At 53.6% G+C, this 21,031-nt stretch overlaps 3 protein-coding genes across 5 annotated transcripts in view; 2 read left to right on the top strand and 1 right to left on the bottom strand.

Annotated features, from left to right (window-relative positions):
- Window positions 1–3,316, top strand: part of POMT2 (protein O-mannosyltransferase 2) — a 33,824-nt gene extending 30,508 nt beyond the window's left edge. For both annotated transcript variants that reach the window (XM_081151070.1, XM_081151071.1), the window contains one exon: window positions 734–3,316. In XM_081151070.1, the coding sequence (XP_081007196.1) occupies window positions 734–839 (106 nt within the window). In that variant the 3' untranslated portion in view covers window positions 840–3,316. The remainder of the gene's footprint in view (window positions 1–733) is intronic.
- Window positions 3,317–6,670: 3,354 nt separating this feature from the next.
- NGB (neuroglobin) lies at window positions 6,671–11,845 on the top strand. Of its 2 annotated transcripts, XM_081151039.1 has the most exons (6): window positions 6,671–7,020; window positions 8,445–8,556; window positions 9,145–9,264; window positions 10,661–10,791; window positions 11,034–11,161; window positions 11,495–11,845. In XM_081151039.1, exons 1-6 carry the CDS (start codon window positions 6,932–6,934, stop codon window positions 11,503–11,505), a joined length of 591 nt encoding a protein of 196 aa, XP_081007165.1. In that variant the 5' UTR covers window positions 6,671–6,931; the 3' UTR covers window positions 11,506–11,845. The 2 variants fall into 2 exon arrangements, with proteins under 2 accessions (XP_081007165.1, XP_081007166.1); XM_081151040.1 differs by lacking the exons at window positions 11,034–11,161; window positions 11,495–11,845 and having other exon boundaries at window positions 6,850–7,020; window positions 10,661–10,882.
- Window positions 11,846–17,241: 5,396 nt separating this feature from the next.
- The window catches only part of TMEM63C (transmembrane protein 63C), a 67,406-nt gene continuing 63,616 nt past the window's right edge, over window positions 17,242–21,031 (bottom strand). Inside the window, exon 25 of the mRNA XM_081137457.1 lies at window positions 17,242–20,059. Coding sequence (XP_080993583.1) covers window positions 19,859–20,059 — 201 coding nt within the window. The 3' untranslated portion in view covers window positions 17,242–19,858. The remainder of the gene's footprint in view (window positions 20,060–21,031) is intronic.

Below are 21,031 nucleotides of genomic sequence, written 5' to 3'. Positions count from 1 at the left end.
CTGGGGTGCTTTCCAGCCTGCTGGTGCCAGGGCGCCCTATCTCCAGACCTTTGACTCACTTGAGCCCAGTTTTGGGCCCTGTCAGTCACAATTTCCAAAGCTCCCTAGGTGACCCTAATGTGCAGCCAATAGGAGAAACATGGGCTCACTCTTTACATACTTTCCTTATGCCAGTGGTTCCCAGCTTTTCTCTTACCAGCACACCTGGGGGGCACCCCTCTTTAGTGGCTTCCTCCTGGAGTAGCACTCAGTGGGGTGAGGGAGAGGGTGGGTCCAGGGGTGTGGGGTCTGGTGTGGCTCAGAATAACTGGAAGGAGGGTATTGTTGGAAAGTCATCCTCCTCTCCCCACTTTGTGAGTCTCACAGATCCTCTCTTGAGAGTCATTGGCTTGTAAGGGCCAGGGGGCAACATGAAAACATGAACAAGGAATGGTGACCTGTGACCTAAGAGCACTTTCACGTTTTAACAAACACTCTGGACCAAACAGCCCATGAGCAGACCCCTGGACTGGTCTCTCTCCTGTCACTAAGTCAGCATCTACTAAGCTCTCAGGTTCCAGTGTGCCCGAGGGCTAACTCAGGCAGACATGGGGACAAGAGGGAATGGGTCTTAAAGGTGGAGAAGATCTGATGAGCTCCAGCAGGAGGAGCTGCATTTCAAAGATCTGTAGGGCTGCTGGCCTCGGGGGAGGCACCGGGATGCCAACTGCCTCCCTTTGATTCTCTCTCACAGCTTCTACCTCTTCCACCCTCTGGCTTACGGGATGGTTGGTCCCCTAGCCCAGGATCCCCAAAGTCCAATGGCAGGACTAAGATGGATGGAATCATGGGACTTTTGAAGCTACTGCAAGGACTCTAGCCTCAGTCCAGGAACTTCCTGGGGGCAGCCAGCTGTGGTGCCCATCCCTGTACCCTCCCAGCTGTGGAGGAAGATTCCCGAGGATCCTGAGGAATTCTGTCACCTGGCAGGACCAGACTCTAGGAGCAGACCTGGAATTTAACTCAACACTAGAAAGAGCCCCGGCTCTGTCTGCAGATTCAACCGCCTGGGATGGCTCAGCACCGAGGATGTCTCTTAGGCTGCTTCCTCACGTGTGCCACATAAGGAAGGATAAGTGTGCGAGAGAGTGGGTGGGAGTGCGGGATTTAGGGCACATTTGTCCAGATAACGGTGGAATGTAGACTGTGACTGCAGACAGCTGAGTGTCATAAACTCTAAGAGATAGTCCAGGGTTACAGTAGTATTTTTTGATATTTTTTCACACTGGATTTGGTTTGTAAGAGCCAGCAACAATCCTCTGACCTCCAAGGGGGCTGAGAGCTCTGGCCCCACCTTGGACATCAGCAACAGCAGAGCAGATGAGACTGGCAGAGCTGTGCTACTCTCCTCACAAACAAGTATGGCCAAGCACCCCTGAGCTAGAGGCCGGCCTCAGCTGCTTCCTGGCGTGGCTGCTGCTGGCTAGTCTCCTAGGTGGCAGCAGGTGGCTGGACTTCGTGCCTGCACTGTTCACAAAGCACTGGCTGCAGAGCCAGGCAGTTGAGGATTCACCAGCCCTTGGCTGGCCTTCCTTGGCCCTTGGTTTCCTGCTTTCTGAGAATGTCACACAATGAGATCGGTGTGAGGAATGGTGTCCTACCCTTGGCTGCTCTGTGTTCCTGGGCCCTGGGGGCCAGAGGCGGTTTCTTGCTGCCCATCCTTCCCTATTCCTCCAGCTGGCAGCTGGGAGAGCCACTGTGCCCCTTAGTTAGCAGTCGAGGCAGATGTGTGGCAGGGCAGGTGTCTATATGGTACTGGGCTGGGTTCTCAGTGTCACTCACTAAGTGTTCCTTATTTTTACTTCTCAAGTCCTCCCCTGCTGATACCTTCTTTCACTCCATTTCATTTCCCTTTCTCTGTATCATCAATCTCTTTTCCCCCTAAGACCCGGAGTACCTAGAAATGCATTAAAGCTTCTCCTCTCTATCACTTTGAAGCCCAAGCAAGAAGCTCAGAGCTGTTCCTTTCACTTCCTCCCCAAATGAAAGGGATTAAGAAAACCCATGGGTCACAACTGAACCAACCCAGGGCCAGCCTTCCGCCTGCCCCTCCTCCTTCCAGTGCATGACAGAGTATTTATTTTGTCTCAGAGGACTGTGATGCTTCAAGGCTAATGTCGAATCTGCCACACTCCATCTTCCCTCCTCTGTAGCCCCTACCAACTCTGACAGGGTCAGAGCTCTTGAGAGCATCTTTGGAGGCGGTTGCCACGGAGACTGGAAATTGGTCCTGGGGACAGGCTGTGCTACCTACTGGGTGATGGGGAGGGAAGCTTCTGGCCATGCTTGGATGTTCAGACCAACCATCATTAATGTTAATAGAGGAAATACAGCAACATCAAAAGCAAGGCAGGTTTGTTAATTAGATCTGGGGCCTGATGACCTCCCTCTCCCAGGGCTACAGCCCTTTTGACTTCCCCCAGCAGGAAGCGCTGTCTGTATGCTGAGTCTGGGCTGCTTGCTTAATTGCATTTCTGGAAGGGAAGGAGAACAGGATGGAGAAACCTCTACTCACCCTTTCCACCCTACCTCTGCCTCCCCTCCTTCCCATAGGTGGAGTTGGTAGCTTCTGAGCTGGGTGGGGGCAGCCATCTGGGTGGGCTCTCCTGGAGGTAGAATGCAGGAATCTGTGCTTGGCTCTTAGCAAAGAACAATGGCCCACAGTGACAACCAGGAGGTGGCTGATGTTCCCTGTGCCTTGTATTTCCTAATAGGAACTTGTTGGAGGGGAGGAGCTCTGAAGGAGCCAGAGGGCAGCCACTCTGAGTGCGGGTGAGGAAGGAGGAACCTCAGGCAACTCCCTGCCCATCTCTCCTGCTAATTTGGCTACATTGGGGCCAAAGGGTTCCTCTGTCTCTTCCACTGCTTTCCAAGGTTGGGAGAAGGAGACTTGTCTGCTCACTCCCTCTTCTCCTTGCCCAGACTGGTAGATGCTTCTCTGGGGACAAGGCCACTGGCTTGATGCAGCTTCAAATGCTTAGAAGTTCTGTTGTTGGAACATGCTGGGGAGAGGGGCTCCTGGGTGGTGCTTTGAATGTGGCCTCCAGCCCCCAGGAATTGTCAGAAATGTGACAAATCCTGCAAACTTGCGGGTGGAGGAGGAAGACATTGTTAGTCAGCCCAAGCTCCAGCCAACTTCTTGAGCCACATTTTATACATATATATATATATATATATATATATATATATATATATATATATATATATATATATATATGAAGTTTCCACAGATAATTGGAGGCCACTGACTTTTGTAATAAATGGCTCTTATTTTGAATGCCATTGTTCTTGTTGTACCTAATTGAATCTGACTCTCCCTCAGGCTCCCGGAAAGAGAAGAATGTTTTGCGTGCAAGAACCATTCTGTTGTCTGAGGCCATTCTAATTCCAGCAGGGGCCCTGGGCTGGGCAGGTGAGCCTGATTTTACCCCAGGGAGCATTTGGGCCCCACCATGTATGAGGTTACTTGAGTAATATTGGTTATTTTGTTTTAAACTTATTCCAAAATAAGTAGGAAGCTGGACCTTTTTTCTCTTTTTACTGCCCACACAAGTACAGAAGGAACTGAGAGAGAGTAGCAGTTGTCAGCTTCTGAGACAGCTGAGTGGCCCAGCATTGTACAACTTCCATTCTGCCTCCACCTTGACAGGAGTGGTGTTAAGGGTCCAAAGTAGGTAAGAGCTGACTGTGTTGGACAGCAGGTGGGGGAGTAGCACTGCACTGTGGAACTGGGGGCTTCTGGGCTAACTGACCACCTTCCTCTTAGGACCAAGAGTGGCTGCAGGCGGGGGAGGGAGGGGTCATACAGATCTTCAGGTTAGAAAAGGACAGGACACTTTCTTGACGGTCCCAGCTTAGTCTACCAAGTCCTGACACACCTGTGACACAAGCCTCATAAGGCCCAGTGAAGTCACTGTTGTTTTGCCCCCATTCTACCCATGGGAGATTAAATTACTTGCTTAAACTCCCATGATTAGTAATTAGTGGAACTTGGACTAGGCACCAAGTTGGGGATTTTCTGCTTCTCCAGCCTGGTCCTGGGACTAGAAGCACCTTCCCAGAACAAGCTGGCAGACCTGGATCCCTTGGGGAGAAGGCCTGGGCTCAGCTCGGAGGTGTCCAGATTCCACCTGTTCCTTTTGTGTGCTCTCTTTAATGCTTTGACAGCGCATGTAGGGCCCAGTGTTTCCTGGTGCACCCAGCCCAGAGGTATTCTGGGAGGAAAAAAGCCCTGATTTGTAGCACTTGTCAATTTTCATGGTGTAAATACTCCTAACTGGGCCTGTTTCAGGCTACCAACCTGATTGATGTCACTAGGAGTTGGAAAGATGCTTATGTGGGCTCTTACAAGCCATCTAAGAGCCAATTCCAATACACCCTTGACCCAGACCCAGTGACCTTGGCTTGGTCTGAACTATGGACACAGCTTTTGGTCACAATCCACTAAAGTGAGGGAGGCAGTAGAGCATGGAGGCCTAAGGATGGGCTAGAGTGAGACCTGAGGTCAAATCTTGGCCCTGTTACTTATTAACTATGCAACTTCGGGTGAATTATTACCTTTTCGCTCTGTTTCCTCAATGGTAGACTGAGGGTATAATAAACAGCACCTACTTCAGAGAGTTAGTGTGAAGATGAAAAGAGTTCATGATGCAAAAAAAAAAAAAAGCTAATGATACAAAGTGCCTTGCACAGTGTCTGGATGTAAGTGCTCAGTAAATGCTGCTCTTTATTATTGTTGATGATAACTGATCCCAATGACAGCACTGGCTCCAGAACAGTATCTGAACTCTGTTTGATTAGAACCTCCTGCCCAAATCGTGGGCAGATACGGAGCAGGGAGGGAGCTCCTGTGACTTTTCCCCAGCCACTTAAATATGGATTCAGACCCCTGTCTCTGGTTAGAATAAACCACCTTGACTGCTTGGGCCTGGCCAGGCCAGGTTCTCGGGCCTTTCCTCCAAGGGAAACAGAGATTAGAGTGCACTTAGCCCTCTCCCGCCTCCTCTTGGCTCTAGAAAGGCAGGGTGAGTGCTGACTTCACATTACTAGCTAAGGCCATTACCTCCCATTAACACATCAAACCCCAGACCCGACCCAAGGAGAAAGGAAGCTAGAAGGGTCTGAGTGTAGACTGTTGCCAGGAAATGCAAACTGGGTGGAGTGGGAAGCTTTCGATAAGCCAGGTGGCCTGCATGGAGCACTGGGCACCTGGGCACGGAAAGAAGGTAAAGGTTGCTGGAGACATGACCTCACCCTGTAACCTGCTGAATCTGGCTGCAGGGCCATGGGATACCACTCTGGAAGACTAGTCCCTGAGTACCCTCACCTTCTCCCCTCAGCCTCCCATCTCTTTGTGCTCTTACATGAGGAGTTCTTGGACTCTTCAGGGCACAAGCCAGCTGCCTTACAACCTTGCTCTCCTACTCCAGCCCAGAGACCCGAGATGTGTGGAGAGATGGGGAAGAGAGGACTAGGGGGTCCTCAAACTCCTGGGTTCTTGGAAGAGGGAGAGCAGCTGGATGGCTTCATTGGGCTTGGTTGGATACAGGAAAGATGAATTCTGCTGAGGCCCTTAGTCTGATTCAGGGCCAGGAGAAGTTCCAGAAGGCAAGGACTCGTCACCCCATGCCTAACACAGCCTGTCCATAACTGATGGCCCTAGAACACCCACCCACTCCTTTTTATCCATGAAAACAAAGGTGGCCTAGAGGCCCTGGAGACCTCAATATCCAACCCAGCTGTACGCTGAATACAGCTGAGGAAACAGAAGTGGATAGACTGAGAGGGTAAGTGGATAAACTGAGAGGAGACAGGCTCAGACACTCGCAAATAATGATAAATGAGGGTGAAAAATGTGCTTGCTCCCCCAAACCTGGGCCACTAGGGTTTGAGGGACTCTAGTGATTGAAAGAGAAAAGTTTAGGTCTAATCGACTGGTGATCAACTTTACACCCTGAATGGCAAGCATGAGAGTCTGGGCCTGAACTAGTTAATAACATACATAGTATTTCTAGTTAACCTTTTAAAAAAGTATTAAGAACTGTGGGATCATAGAATGTTTGAGCTTAACTCCCTCAAAGACCACGTAGGGCAATGCTCACAGCTGCTGCACCTGAGGCTCCACCCTGGCCAAGTGGAGCTGGGGCTGGAACTGGAGCCCACACATCTCTAAACAGAGTCTCAGGAAAACCCAGCCTCGCTGGAAATGGCTGCGGCCTTGGCCCTGTCCCTAAGGTTGAGAGCCCTGGTGGCCCCCCAGGTGTGGGGATGTCTTAGACCCAGAACTAGGTCAGAGGGCACCCCCTACAGGTAGTGCCCTGGCATTCCCAGGTCTGACCCTGGGGAGGAAGGAAGGAGACCCCGTGCCAAGGGGGTGGCAATCTCAGACGCTCCCCGGCAGGCAGTGTTTGAGTGAGGCTTGTGGAAAGGTGGCTCATGCAGCGCCTACCTAAAGCGATCGGATTCAACACAGGCTCCATGGTTTCTGCTAAGTTCTGAAGTCCGGCATCGCCAGTGCCTCCGGGTCCTCTCGGGCCAGAGCCGGCTGCCCGGAGATGTGCGCTTTGAGGGGAGGAGGGGGCGGGGCCGCGGTTGCTTTAAAGCGCCCCAGTCGGTCGCCGCGGGCTGTGCGGTGCGGGGCACTCGGAGCCAGCGCCGCGGGGCGCGGAGCGGCGGCCGAGCAGGGTCTGCAGCGGCGCCAGAGGGGCCGGCAGGGCCGGGGCGCCTCCACCTAGTGCGGGGAAGGGGCGGTGGCAGAAACCCCGCCCGGCCGAGGCGCAGGGGCTGCGAGGGGTGCGGAGTGGCCACTTCGCCACGGAGATGGCGCGGCACGTGTGGTGACCGTGCTCGCGCCCTGGAGGTCCCAGGCTTGCGCCCCGCGCCCCTGGCGAGCATGGAGCGCCCAGAGCCCGAGCTGATCCGGCAGAGCTGGCAGGAGGTGAGCCGCAGCCCACTGGAGCACGGCACTGTCCTGTTCACCAGGTGAGGGTGCCCTGAGCCCCGGGGGAGCTGGGGACCTGGCCAGGAATGGGTTCGGGGCGGCTCCAGAGGAGGGAAAACGGACCCTCTGCCTCTGCGCCCGGGCGCCTCCAGGTGCGCGCCAGAGGAGCCGGGCGCAGCGACCCCTCTGCTCCTCCCGGGCGGGCGAGGGAGCCGCTTGCTTCCAGCCCCCCACGTGTCCCAGGAGGATCTCCGGGGCGGCAGTGGGGACTCACCCAGAGCGTTCGTTCTTTGGTAATTCCTGGGGTGCCCACCGCTGCCAGTAAGGGGAGACTGGGGTGTCGCCCCCCACTCCCGCCCCTATAGGGAGGGTGGGCTGGCTGGCGGAGCGTGGGGTCCAGCCCCCGAAGAGTGCACTTGCAGCAACTAACAGGAGGGTAAACCTTTCCGACGAAAAGACCAAGCTAGGACAGAGAACCACCAGGCAAAGGGTGGCAGAGCCCAAGTCTCAGGACCGGGAAGCGGAGTAAGGGGCTGCCAGCCCCTAAGGGGGAGGGGGAGTCTTCAACCTCGGCTCGAGGGTCTGGGTAGCCGCTCTGCCATCCGCAGAGAGGCCAGGCTCCCTTTCACATCGTTTCTCAGGAGCCTTGGCTCCCTAAGCCAGCACAGAACTTCTGAGGAAGCTTTTGCAAACTGTCGGCACAACTCCCCAGGCTTCCACCCTTGCCTCCCACAAAAAGGGAAATAAATTCACAGACTTGCACAAAACCCAGATGAGCCCTCCCAGGTGTGGCTGAGAGTTTCTGCTTTGTGTCTCCGGGCTTTCCCCAAGCCTACTGTTTACTCAGGCACCCTCTGTGGTCCCACTGCTTCCAAGCTGTGTGACCTTAAGCAAGCTACTTAACCTCCCTGGGCTTCTGTTTCCTCTATAAAATTGGTATAATTGTTGAGCCCACTGTTATCCCAATTTTTGTAACTTTAGGATTGTGAGGAATATACAAGTTAACCATGTGTACACTAAATGCTCAGTAAGTTCCTAACACTATGATTATCATCACTAGCCAGAGCCCTCTCAGACAGGATGAGACTAGTTTATTCTGACCCAAAATTGGGAAGGGTGGGAGGAGGGGAGAGAGAAAGAGGAGGGAGAGAGAGAGAGAGAGAGAGAGAGAGAGAGAGGGGAGAGAGAGAGAGGCTGACTTCAGTCTTTCTGTTTGAGGATCCCTTCCTGCCTCATACCCCTCAAGATGCTGGGTCCTATGAGTGGCCTGGGGACACACGCTCTTTCTAGGAAGGGGGTCCCAGCAAAGCTGGTGAAGGGGTCAGTACCAGGTTGGAGGGTATGCTAGAGGTTACGGCCAAACCTCTGGTCCACTCCCACTCCCGCTGCGGCAGCCGGGGCTCACGGGCTTGCTGGGGCCTGCAGGCTTTAACACCAGGGCTGACACCCAGGCCTCCCCCTACAGACTGTTTGACCTGGAGCCCGACTTGCTGCCCCTCTTCCAGTACAACTGCCGCCAGTTCTCCAGCCCCAAGGACTGCCTCTCTTCCCCTGAGTTCCTGGACCACATCAGGAAGGTGAGGGGAAGGATAGCTGGAGTGGCCTCTGGGATCCAGCAGAGCACCTTCCTGGGAGACAATGAGGGACTTGGGATAGTGAAAATTACTTCTGTTTTCTGCCCTAGGCCTGGTCTTACTCCCCTCCTGCCCCTTTCCCACTGTGCTGAGCTGGACCCAGTCTGGGATGGACAGCTTTCTCCCCACCCTGTGCTCAGCCAGCTGGTTCCAGCTCTGTCACTGCCCTTGGCCTTGTCCCCTGGCTCCCTTAGGTGGTGGTGCTCATCTATTAGGAGCTGTCTGCTTATGACAACAAAGCTGGGGTTTTCTTAGAGGCTCTCCCAGGGCCTCAGTTTCCCATTATCCCAGGCAGACAAAGCTGTCCCACAGGCATGTTCAAGGCTTTGAGTTCCTCAGAAGACAGAGGCTTCTCTTGTTGTGTAATATTAGTAGTTCAACCACACATTGAACACCTACTGTATGCAGACATGGGTTGCTTTCCATTTCTGGTGACTCATCACCAATTGGGACCCCCAGGTTCTGGACTGTGGTTGTGAGCAGGGAGATTGCTCTGGACACTCTGTTTCCCTGCTGCCTTGACCTTGACAGGTGATGCTTGTGATCGATGCTGCGGTGACCAATGTGGAGGACCTGTCCTCGCTGGATGAGTACCTTGCTGGCCTGGGCAGGAAGCACCGTGTAGTGGGTGTGAAACTCAGCTCTTTCTCGGTGGGTAAAGGGGCTCTTCTCTCTCCTGAACTCCTGACCTAAGGCCACCCCTCTCTCTCCGTCCCCCCTTATATCCCCATTCCTATACCCTAACATGACTAGGGTTGGGGACCTGCATCTATTACATACCTGCTGTGTGACCCTGGTGCTGCCTTGACCTCTCTGAGCCATTAATTTTTCTTGTCTGGTATGACTTCTCTTAGAACCATAGAAAGCTAAGGAGCCTGTAGGATTAGCTGGTCTGCTCAGTTTTCTATTGCTGGGTATAAAACCATCCCAAACAAACAGTGATGTCTAATTTCTCTGGGCTCCCTGGGGTGGTTCTTCTGTTCCATGTGGTGTAGCTAGAGTCACTTATGCAGTGCATTCAGCTGGAGCTCATCTGGGGATGGAATGTCCAGGGTGGCCTGTCATCCCTGGGGTCTCTCTCCCTGTGGCCTCATCACTAGATGGTCTAGCCCAGCTTCTGTACAGAGCAGTAGCTGAGTTCTAAGAGAGAGTGGTCTAAGAGGACAGACCTGGTGTGCAAGCACTTTTCCAGACTCCGATTGCTAATGTCCCATTGGCCAAGGCCAGTCCCACAGATGAGTCCAGTGTTAAGGTGGAAGGCCCCTACTCAAGGTGGGGTTCATTGGAGGCCACTGATGTGACATCTACTACATTGTCCAGTCACCTTGCCAGGTGGTAGGAACCTTGAGGAAGGGACCGAATTTGTCTTGTGCTCTCCATCCCCAGCACTACCGCCGAGGCTGGTCTTCAGTGGATAGTCAGAAAATATTTGTGGAATAAATAAACCCGATTTATTATGACTAATAATGCAGGAGAGCCATTTTATTCTCAAAAGCTTACTGTGTGCAAATGCTGTGCTAAGAGCTTTTTATAGATGATCTCATTTAATCAACAACCCAATGAATCAGAACTTTTTTTTTTACTTTCTCTTTTTAACTGATGAAGCAACTGAGGCTCAGAGAGGTGACGTAACTTGCTCAAGGTCATAGTTCATAAGTAGTAGAGTCAGAAAATGAACTCAGGTCTACCTGGTTGCAGAGCCTGGGTTCTTAACACCATGAATGTTGCCTTGCAGAGGAAGAAACTGAGGTCTGTGGGCAATGACTTTTCTTGGTCTGAGCTGGGGGTCCCAGGCAATGCCTCGGCCTCACTCATGGGGTGGTTGCAAGGCTGGGAGTGGGGTGAAAGGCTTTGTTCACTATAAAGCCTCACTTTAAGGGGGAAAGTGGGTATAATGTGGTACCCAAGGATTGGGGCAAAATCCTGCTCAGGAAGCATGAACCCTGTGCAGGAGAGAAGAAAGACCCAGGCCTCAGTTTTCTCACCTGTGGCATGGAGTGATGCCTTCCTGCCTTTGAAAATAACAAGGTGCTCCTTGCCTCTGCAGACAGTGGGCGAGTCCCTGCTCTACATGCTGGAGAAGTGCCTGGGCCCCGCCTTCACACCGGATGTGCGTGCAGCCTGGAGCCAGCTCTACGGGGCTGTGGTACAGGCCATGAGTCGGGGCTGGGATGGCGAGTAAGAGGCTGCTGTACTGCTCTATACAGGGGCTGGGCTAGACCACGTAGCAGCCTCCACCTGGTGGCCTTCATCGGTCTGTGCTTGTCCATTGGTCTGTGTCTGTTGTAGCCCAGGCTCCCCTAGGCCTGCCTGTATCCCAGATCCTTGTCCCCTTGACTATACTAGAGGGGTGATGGAGCAGGGCTGGGTCTCTGTCCCCACCCCCACTTAAGTACAGACAAGCGTGGCTTTTCCCTTAGGAAAGGGCTTCTGGATTTCCCTGCACCCACAGTGGCTTCCTCCCTGCCTTCTTTCCACTCTGGTGTCCCGTCTTCTGCCGTGAGGAGGAGCAGCATTTTGGTGGCACTGGTGGCCTGGTGCCGAGGAGGTACAGGGCTTTCAGGGAATGGACTCTTCTATCAGCCACCCTTCTAGTGTGAGCCTGGACCACGTCAGGGAGTGGGATGGCCGAGCTCCAGACACCTTCTTTAATGCTTTTCTCTCCCAGGGTGTTTGCTTTTCACAAGGAAGGGGTGGGACAGCTTCTGCCTTCACGGTGGAACCACTGGCCAGTCATCAGGAGAACCGCTGAGGAAGGGATAGGTGACCTGGCTCTGTGAGGTGCTCATCTGGGTTTCAGGGGCCTACTGTGATATCACTGCAGTGTCCCCCTTCCTTCACTCAGCACTCTGGTGGCAGCTCCCTTGTTATTGCTCTGTAGGAACCAGCTAGCCAGCCAGGGTGGGGTGGTTCTGCAGAAGGCCATCTGAAGGAGGGGCGACTTCATTCCGAGATATCTGAGTTCAGGCGGCTCTTCCTCACCACGCACCCACCCAAGCAGGGCCTGAAGCCCATCTCCCTACCCTCTTTTCTGCCTCCGCCTGCACCAACGGTAGGCCCACAGCTCCCCATCTCTCACACCTCGCGTGCCTGTACTCAGGTGGGTGGATAGACGAGAAAGCAGCTGGAGAGGCCCTCTACCCTCGCCCCGAGCTGTATGCACTTACATCTTTTGCTCCATGCTGTGGTTGTGTAAACTTGAGGAATAAACCTCTTCTGTGTGCCTCTCTGACCCTCTGGGACTGGTCTTTTCTTGGGTGTCAGCTTGTATCAGATGAAGCTGCAGCGTAGTGGATGTAGGGCAGGGCAGGAATGGGGTCAGAAGGGTCAATGTGAGAACAGGTAGTAAAGAAGGGAGAGGCCTGGGGAAGCCAGTGGTGGAGATGGAGCTAGGGGGTCTGTGTTGAAAACTGCCTGGCAAGGCAAATCCAGTTCTTCTTCCTCCTAGGCAGAGTGCTGGACTACAATTCCCAGCCTCCCTTGCAATTAGATGAGTCATATGACCAAGTTCTGGCCAATAGAATGTGTGGACATGTATGTTATTCCCAGACCTGGCCCCCCCATACTCCTGCATGCTCCTCTGTGCTCTGTCATCCTTCTGCTGGTTTGATGCAGACCTTATAGTGACCTTGAGGGCCATGCGTTGAATGTGACAGAGCCAATAAGTGGAAGGAGCCTGGATTCCTGAATCACTGCTTAGAGGAGAGAGCCCACTAATCAGAAGTGCCTGGTGGGGCCCAGGTTCTTCTCCAGCAGGTAGAGCAGGGACTCACCCATTTGGAATTTTACAGGAAAGAGACATAAACTTCTATTGTGTTTGTGTCATTATACATTTGGGGGTTGGTTTGTTACAATACATGCCCCCACTAATCCAAAGTCTGAAGCAGGTCATTGGTCAGGGACCTGGGAGCCCATCTGCTGGTGGACAAGGTGAGGCTGGGGATAGGAATGAGTCAGGTGCCAAGACAGCAGCGAAGGGCACCACAGACTCTGAGGAAAGCTTGTAGATCCTCCTTGGAGGGAAAAGTGCCAATCCCAGGGCGGGCTTAAAAATATATATATATATGTATACACACACACACACACACACACACACACATATATACACATATATATTTATTGATTGATTTCATGGAGAGGAAGAGAGAAGAGAGAGAGATGGAAACATCAATGGTGAGTCATTGATCAGCTGCCTCCTGCATGACCCCACAGGGATCAAGCCCAAAACTCCAGCATGTGCCCTGATTGGGAATTGAACCATGACCTCCTGGTTCATAGATTGATGCTCAACCACTGAGCCACACAGGCCGGGCCTCAGGGCAGGCTTTCTAAGGACAGTAAATGAGTTAACGTTGGAGTTGAAGAGCAGGGGTGTGTGTATGTGTGTGTGTGTTCAGGAGTATCAGGCAGACGGGTAGAGAGACAGCCAGAGGCCTGGGGAGGGAGAAACATTAAGAGTGGGCATATCATTAGTCAGAGAAAGATAAATACCATATGATCTCACTTCTGTGTGGAATCTAATGAACAAAATAAACTGATGAACAAAATAGAAACAGGCATGGACGCATGGAACAGACTGACAATGTCAGAGGGGAGGGAGGTTGGGGGCTGGATAAAAGAAGGTGAAGGGATTATATGACACATAGACACAGACAACAGTGTGGTGATAGCCAGAAGGAAAGGGGGGTGGGGGCTAGATGGAGGAGGCAAAGGGAGGCAGGAAATGGAGATGGAAAGAGACTTTGCTTGGGATAATGGGCTCACGATGCAGTGTGCAGATGATGTTTTGTTGAATTGTACGCTTGAAACCTGTATGGTTTTGTGAACCAATGCCACCCTAATAAATTCAATAAAAGAGTGGGCATCATGTCAGCAGGCTTGGGGTTAACCCCCTACATGCTCCTGACCTCCAAGGTGTGGGGTCATAGAACTGGGCTGTGAGTGGCTGGAAGGACTGTACCAGGGCCACTGCCCTCACTCTGAGGTTTCAGTTTTCTCAGCTAAGACCAATGTTGCCGGTGCCAGCAGAGCTTACCCAGCTCCCAACCAAACTCAGGTGGTCAGGCCTGCCATGCTGTGTAACTGCAGACACTGGGTCTGGAGCATGTTAGGAATGCTTTTCCCACTGTGGCACCAAAAGCCCCACAGTCTCCACTGAGAGAGGGCCTCCTCCACTGTGATCTGGTAACAACTCAGACTCAAGAGGCCATGCCTCGCCTATGGTTCTTGAATATTTGACACCCACTCACCTAACCGGGGTGACCTGGCTTTGGAAAGACCAAGCACTCTCCTCTGAACTGTGTCTTGAGCCATCCTAAGCATAAGTGCTTTTCACCTGTCTTGAAGACTACCCTTCTGCTTGTGCATGTGTGCATATGTGCATGTGCATGTATGTGTGTGCATGTGCATGTGTGTGTGTGGGGGGATAGTTCCTTCCTCCCTCAGCCCGGTAATCCTCTCATTCCAGTGTTCCTCCTCAGTCTATCTGTTCACATGCCCCATCTTAAACAAAAAAATCACCCCACCCTATGCCCCTCTTCTCTCTCCAGCTCCCACTCTGTTTCTATACTTCCTTTGATAGCAAAACTCCTCAAAAGAGTTGTTTTTCCTTGAAATTTTTTGTTTTCTCACTCTTACAAGCAAATGGGAACCTTTCAACCAGGCTTTCATCCCCACCCCTAATCTGTTACTGTCAGGGTCACCAACTACTTTTATCCTGTGAAAGTCAGGGTCATGTCTCAGTTCTCATCTTGCTCCTCTGCTCAGCAGCACTGGGGAGAATTGATCACTCTGTCTTTTATTTTAGAACTTTGTATTATGGAAAAAATGTTCACATACACAAAAATCAGAGCCTAGTGAATCTCCATATACCCTTTGCATAGGATCAGTGGTGAGCACTCAAGATCTCCCTGCCCCTTTTATTTGGCTGGAGAGCTTTAAAGCAAATCCCAGACTTCCCAGTCTTTCATCTGTAAAGTCTTTCACTGGCTTCTAGCTGATACTTTTTCACCTCTTACCCCATCCCATCAACACACCTACCAAGATAAATAGTATTTCCTCAACCTCGCCTAATGCCCCGTTCATATTTGCAATACCCTGATGTCTCAGAGATGTCTTTCTGCAGCTGGTTTATTCAACTCAGGGTGTGACCAGGGCCACACATTGCATCTGGTTGTGTCTCTTAAACCTGTCATTCCCTAGCCTCCCCCCGCCCCGTTCCACCTTTGGTTTGTGGGAGAAACCAGCTTGTTTGTCTAACGGCATGTCCAGCATTCTAACTTGGCATCTTTGCATTCATTCTTCTATGCCCCAAGTTTACTGTCAAGTGTGGTCAGAGCTGGGGGCTCCCTCCTTCCTTTTTGAATTCCTTTCTTTCCTTGGCTTTAGGGACATAGGAATCTCCTGGTTTTCCTCCTTCCTCACTGCTCTGTCTCCCTTGCGGATTCCCCTCCCCCTCCCTTGGACCTCCTCTGACCTCCACTTGCTCCCGCAGAGGCCTCAGCCAGTCCTTGCTTTAAACACCACCCGAATGTTGGTCAGAGCGGCCCACCCATCCCTGGGGTGCCCCAGATCTGCCCGCTACCACCCTGCAGCCTCCACATGCTCACGGCAAGTCTCACTCCCACGGAGCTCCTCACGGATCCTCCTCATCTCCACTCACTCCCCTCTCCCTATCCTGCTTTATTTGTTCTCAAAACCCTTTTCCCTACCTGACACGCACTACATAAATTTATTGTACTGATAGTCAGTTGCACTTGAAAAGGGAAGGCTGATAGGAAGGCCACCTTGAGCTCTGTGTTTGGAGGGGAGGGAAGAGGAAATTCTTTAACCCCCTGACTGACGCTGACAAGGTAGCCAGGAGTGACCCCTGTGACCTAGTGTATGTCTGTGCCGCCCCACACAGTAGTACTTATTGCAAAGTAAGATTACAACGGAAGTCGTGCCAATGCTAGTACTAATCCCTTATAATCCAGAGAGCAAATGTTTGTTTGGGCCTAACTCTTGAAGACCTACCGGGCACCTGACACTGGAGCTCCGGAGGCAGGGTGAAGGGCGGTTTCCCAGCCTGTGGACCTGTGATTATTTACAGGCTGCAGGGCCACGCCTCCCCTGGGGAGACAGTGTGAAATGCTGAGACCAGCTTCCCCCATTCCAGGGACTGGAGGTGGGGATCTGCTTCCTTACCCACTCAATTCTCCTTGGGGGGCTTTTGTAAAATAGTGGTGCCTACGCCCCACCCCAGAAAGTGTAGTTTGTCCTGGGATGGGGCCTGGACACTGGGGTTGTTGACAATTTCCCAGGAGACTCATTTGCAGCCAGGATGGAGAACCCAGCATCGGAGGCTTGAGAGATGCTGGGTTGCTGATTGTCAAGGCTCAGGGATAGTCAAGTGTTCAGAAAACGTCCTCTGGTGAGAACCTGTGACCCCCCTTCCCACAAGCCAGGCTCCCATGTCTGCCACAGTGCACACATAGACCCTGGAGTTGGGCCAGCATGGGGGTTAGTTAGGACAGACCTGAGTCCCCTCCCCCAGCATGTGGCTTTGGGAGACTGCGGAAAGTAGGCCCTGGAGGTGCCGGAGGCCGCCTCATGCTTGGCCTCCAGGCAGAACCTCTGGAGCCCAGGGCTCTCCTGCCTCCTTCCCAGCCCCGAGGAGCTCCCAGGGCCCTCTTAGGCAGAGGCCGTTAGCTGGTACCAGGCCTCCCTCTTGACTTGCCCTTGAGTCCCATCCCCAGCCTAGTCCCACCTTCCAGGCCTCCAGTCTTCCCTGCCTGCTGAGGACAGAGAAGATGGACCAACCCCAGTCTCCCTTCAGGATTTCATGCATGAGGTACCACAGCCCTCCCTCTTGAGCTTCTCTGTCTGTCAGAGCAAAGTCCCCTGAAAGGTCTGTGCAGCCTGCCCGAGACTGACTGTCCTCGTGGGAAGCAGTGGAGAGGAAGCCCCCACTATTCCTCTGTGTTCAGTAACGAGGCAGAACAGCCAGCCTCCTGTCCTCCTACCCCTCCTCTCTGGCTGAGACAACCATCCCAGGGTCATCAAGCTGGCTAGAAGAAGGCTGGAACTCTGGTGTCCTAGGCTGGGACACATGCCCCCAGGGCAGGGAGTTTTCCTCCTCCTTGCCACAGGCTATAGACCTAACTGGCCTTCGCTAGAGGGTGCTTCTTATTCTCTCCTGGGGGCCTCACCTGAAATCTTCATCTTGTCAAATCTGACTTCTAAAGTGGCCAACAGCCCGCTCTCAGGGCCTAGCGCTCATCCACGGGCTTCTGTTGCCCAGGGGAGACTGTCCCAGACGCTTCCCAGGTAGTGCACAGACCAGAAAGTTCTCCTTTGTTTCTCAGGGAGCTCTCAGGGTCTCCACAGCAGAAAGAATGAGGCAGATACACTTCCTATCTCTCCAGCAGACCAGGCAGCTCTCGTGAGGCCTTCCCTTGTGAGGACAGGGGCCACCAAGGGCCTCAGGGGTGAGAGGGTCCCAGAAGGGGCAGCTCTGATCTCAGGGTCAGAGCCAGGAAGGTGTGGTGCTCCAGCCCAGTGAGCCCAGTGAGCTTGGGAGGCTCATCCCTTGTAGGTGGAGGGGAGCCCAGCTGGGGGGTCCAGAGGCAGAGGCACAGGCCAGCAGAGGTCAGGAGGACTGTTTATTCAAGGCACGGTCACAGCATTAATAACAAGAAGGTTCAGCATTCTGGCACATTCCTTTAGTGGTGGCCAAGGGAAGTCCATACCCCTCACCTGGGTCCCCAGAGGATGCAATGCTGCTGATAGGCACTTTGCTTCCAGAAGCGTCCGAGAAAGAGGCAGGCAGGCGTGGAGCTGCTCTAGGCCCAGTGGGGCACTTCTTGAAGGCTCTAGGCAGTAGTGGGTCCCTCACCCAAGAGAGCTCCCTCCAGAATGGGTCAGGTCTGAGAGGGGGTGCTTCAGTAGACAGACAGGGGAGGGGCAGTTGGGAAGGACCAGTGAGGTAGGTGGAGGCCAGTGCATGAGGCAGGTGTGGGCTGAGAGCAACTGGGGGGGAGGTGACTGGATGTGAGGTGTCAGGAGCCAGAACATGCCCATGCCCCACACAGTGACCAAGGGTGGTTGAGCAGCTGTGGTGGGGCCTTGCCAGTTGCCCTGGGTCTCCAGGAAGGGTACAGAAGTGAGTGGACTCTGGGACTTTCCATACATTCTCACTGCCTTCTCAGAACCAGTCAGCATTTGACCCAAATTCTGAGGGGAAAGCCCTCAGACCTGGGCCCTTTCATCTGCTAGGTCCCTTTGCATATGCAGCTTCCACAGGCTGCCAGGTGGGCAGGGGAGGGGAGAGGAGGGACGGTGGCAGAAGCAGCAGGAACAGCCCAGCTGGTACGCAGAGACTAGAGGTAGGTGCCAGCAAGTAGTGCCCGGTGCAGGTGAGCCCGCAGGCCAGCTCCTGGCAGGACTCCTGCCATCCTCACACACTGGGGGTCAGGCAGCACCTGGAGTTCCCTGCTGGGGCCCTGACCACCCTCCTCTGGAAAGGACTATCCCCTGGTGGCTGGTGAAATGCTAGGGGGAGGGGGCCCTGCGGGACCTTGGCTCATGAGGGACTGGCTGGGTATAATTTCTTCCTTTTCCTAGCTGGACAAGGACAGGGAGACACTGCCTCCTCCCTAGCAGACTTGAGCTCTCTGGAAAGATCCCTCAAGCCAAAGTAGGGGCCAAGGAGGATCTGTGGGGTGAAGCTTGAAACTTCTGGAGCTGGGATGTAGGCAAGGATGAAGCAAGGACAAGGTCCAGGTGATCTGAGGTCAGGGGCACCCATGGGCCTGGGACCCAGTGAAAGTACCTAGGTGAGGGAGGCTTGGGGCCCACTTTCAGCAGGTTGGCTGCAGGGACCCTGACCTGTGGAGGAAGGAGTTCAAGAGAGCTCTAGAGCATGCAGACCCCATTCGACTTAGCTTGTCTTGGTCCACTGAGGCCCCAGCTGACCCTTTTCTGTGTCTGCCCTGCTGGGCTGCCTGGTAGTCCTGATGGGGGCCTGTCCCCAGAGGCAGAGGTCTGCACCCCCCTGCCTGGGGCAAAGGTGCTAGGTGTCCCCAGAATTGTTTCTGCTCAGGATTTGGCTCCAGGTCTCAGGAGGTGGCAGATCTGGGAGGGCAGCCTTACTCTGCAGCCCCACCCCAACCCCACCCTTCACTGGGCATCCGCAGTGTCATAGCCAGGACCACCTTGGAGACCACTTGAGTGCTCTTCAGTCCAAGAGCAGAGGCAGGGTCCTACCTGGAGGGCAGGGAATGGCCAGTGCCTCCAGTTTGAAGCATGGGCTCCTTACCCTAAGCTGCTGCGCACCTTGGCCACACTGGGGGCCCAGGCACTCAGGTGGATATGAGGCAGGAGCAGCTCTCAGTGGCTACATCCTTGGCCTTAGGGGTTCCTCTGATTAGGCCCTGGGGCTTGGGTAGGTGTATCTGTTTTCCCATCACCCAGCATTTTGGGAGAAGACCTCCCCAACCTCCTGTGAATTCTGCCTCTGCCCCTCCCACCTTATAGTAACAGCCAAGGTTTGCCTTCATCAAAACACACACAGGTCCCATTTAATGAGCCCCGAGTGATCATGTCCCAGCTACCCTTACAGGAATAGAGAGGAGAAGGGGACATCTGTCTCAGGGCAGAAGAATAGGAAGGGCCTCAGTCACCTTCTCTCGAGTCTTGGGTCTCGGCTGCCCCTTGCTCCGATGGGTGCAGAAACTCTCTCTTTACAGAACCCCATGCAGGGAAACCTGGATGAGGTGGCCGTCTGTGTCTTGTCAATGAGGCCCAGCACACATACCTTTGCTTCCTCACACGCAGGGGTGGCGGTGGGTAGGAGCAGGAGCAGCAGCTCCTTGGCAGGGCAGCTGGTCAAAGGGTGGGAAGACCCCGGAGTCTTCAGTGGGCTTCTTTTTGCCTCTTCCCGCATGCACACATTTCTCCATCTTGACCCCAGGAAGGACCCCCGCCGTCAGTGTCTGTGTTCAGGGCTTCGGCGACCTCTCCCAAGACGTGGTGGCTGCCTGTATCTTCTATCCTGTCCTGGGGTCCCTGGGCACTGCCCAGCAACTCCCACTGTGTCTGGTCAGCAGGCGCCCAATGGCCAGGTTGGCAGACGTCCCGTTAGGCCTTTCCGAAGTCTGCAGGAAGTAGTGGGGAGGTCCAGGCTGCCCTTTTGCCTTCCCCCGCCTGGCCCTCCCCTGGCTGACACTCCTGGCTGGAGTCGCCGTGGGGAGGCCTCGGGTCCTGGTTAGTGGTACTGGCTCTGGCCCTCCAGTTCCAGGCCTTCCTGGAACTGGGCCGTGTTCAGCTCCCCCGAAAAGCCCCTCACACTGCTCCCCTCGTCTCCCTCTTCCGGCGCTCTGCTCATGGTGCCGTAGGTGTGCCGGGCGGGGGAAGAGGCTGGCGTCAGGTTCATCTCCGGCTCTTGCAGCACTGTGGCCACATACAGCTGCTCAGGACAGAGAGGGGAGATCGGGGTGAGGTCACACTGGGGACTCGGCCCTGGACATTCCCTTTCCCCTTAAGCACTACTCCCAGAGCCTCTGCCCCGCCCCCCAAGCCATGCATCCTTCTTCACCAGAAGCCCAAGTCCGGCCATCCCCCTGCCCAGTTGCCCTTGGTCATTTAATGAGTATCCACGAGCTCCCAGGGCTGGTTAGTGCAGATCTCCTAACTCCTAGTCCGCTGTTCCTTCAACACCTGTGCCATTCATTCTCGGTTCCAGCTCAGGCTAAACCCAGGGGTAGATAACAATAGGTTCCCCTATGCTGGGGTCTGGAGAGCCCCCCCCCCTTCCTGAGCTAGTGCAATTTCTAACACAGCTTCAAAGGAGCATCCACAACTCCCTCGGGCTGTCATTAGTTGGCCTGTGAATCAGGATTTGAAACTGAGACTGCTATCTGAGGCCCTGGTCATGCAACCTCTCAAATCCAGGAAAAACTTAGGAAGTACAGGGATATTGCTGTTTGTCATCCTTTGAAATGACTTTTAAACCAACTCCTTATTTTGAAAATAGGTAATTATGGGATGGAGTTAAACCTTTCCTGCAGGAATTCCTTTCAGGGAAACCAAAAAGCCCTCGTAGATGAGAGCACAATTTTTCTACAGAAGAATCTAGACATTTGCATAACGCCAAAGTAAACCCATAGTCATATGACCTTTGGGTGGTAAGTGGGAAAATTGTAACTGAACAATGGAAAAGCCAGCTGTCATCCCTCTAATCAGGGGGTCATGTTAGCATCATTAATGGGAATAAATGGGACATTATGTATTTCCCAGTGTGAGGCACAGCACTACCTGTAATGTGGTCTAGCACCTAATATTGAACTTGAATCTATCAAGCCTTTGGATCTAACTTCTAGTTTTTAGGAAATATAGGAGACTGGAATCTGCTATAAGACGTCATGAAGAAACAGTCAGA

Source organism: Miniopterus schreibersii (assembly GCF_964146895.1).
Source record: "Miniopterus schreibersii genome assembly, chromosome: 1".
Lineage (NCBI taxonomy): Eukaryota > Metazoa > Chordata > Mammalia > Chiroptera > Miniopteridae > Miniopterus > Miniopterus schreibersii.
Note: the sequence above shows the minus strand (reverse complement) of the source record. Positions and strands in the feature narration are given on the sequence as shown.

Excerpts from the sequence above, each read along its gene's own strand:
- NGB (XM_081151039.1), top strand. The coding sequence starts at position 6,932 with ATGGAGCGCCCAGAGCCCGAGCTGATCCGGCAGAGCTGGCAGGAGGTG. Across the intron at positions 7,021-8,444 it reads GGCACTGTCCTGTTCACCAG|ACTGTTTGACCTGGAGCCCG; the intron begins GTGAGGGTGCCC and ends CTCCCCCTACAG. Across the intron at positions 8,557-9,144 it reads TCCTGGACCACATCAGGAAG|GTGATGCTTGTGATCGATGC; the intron begins GTGAGGGGAAGG and ends TGACCTTGACAG.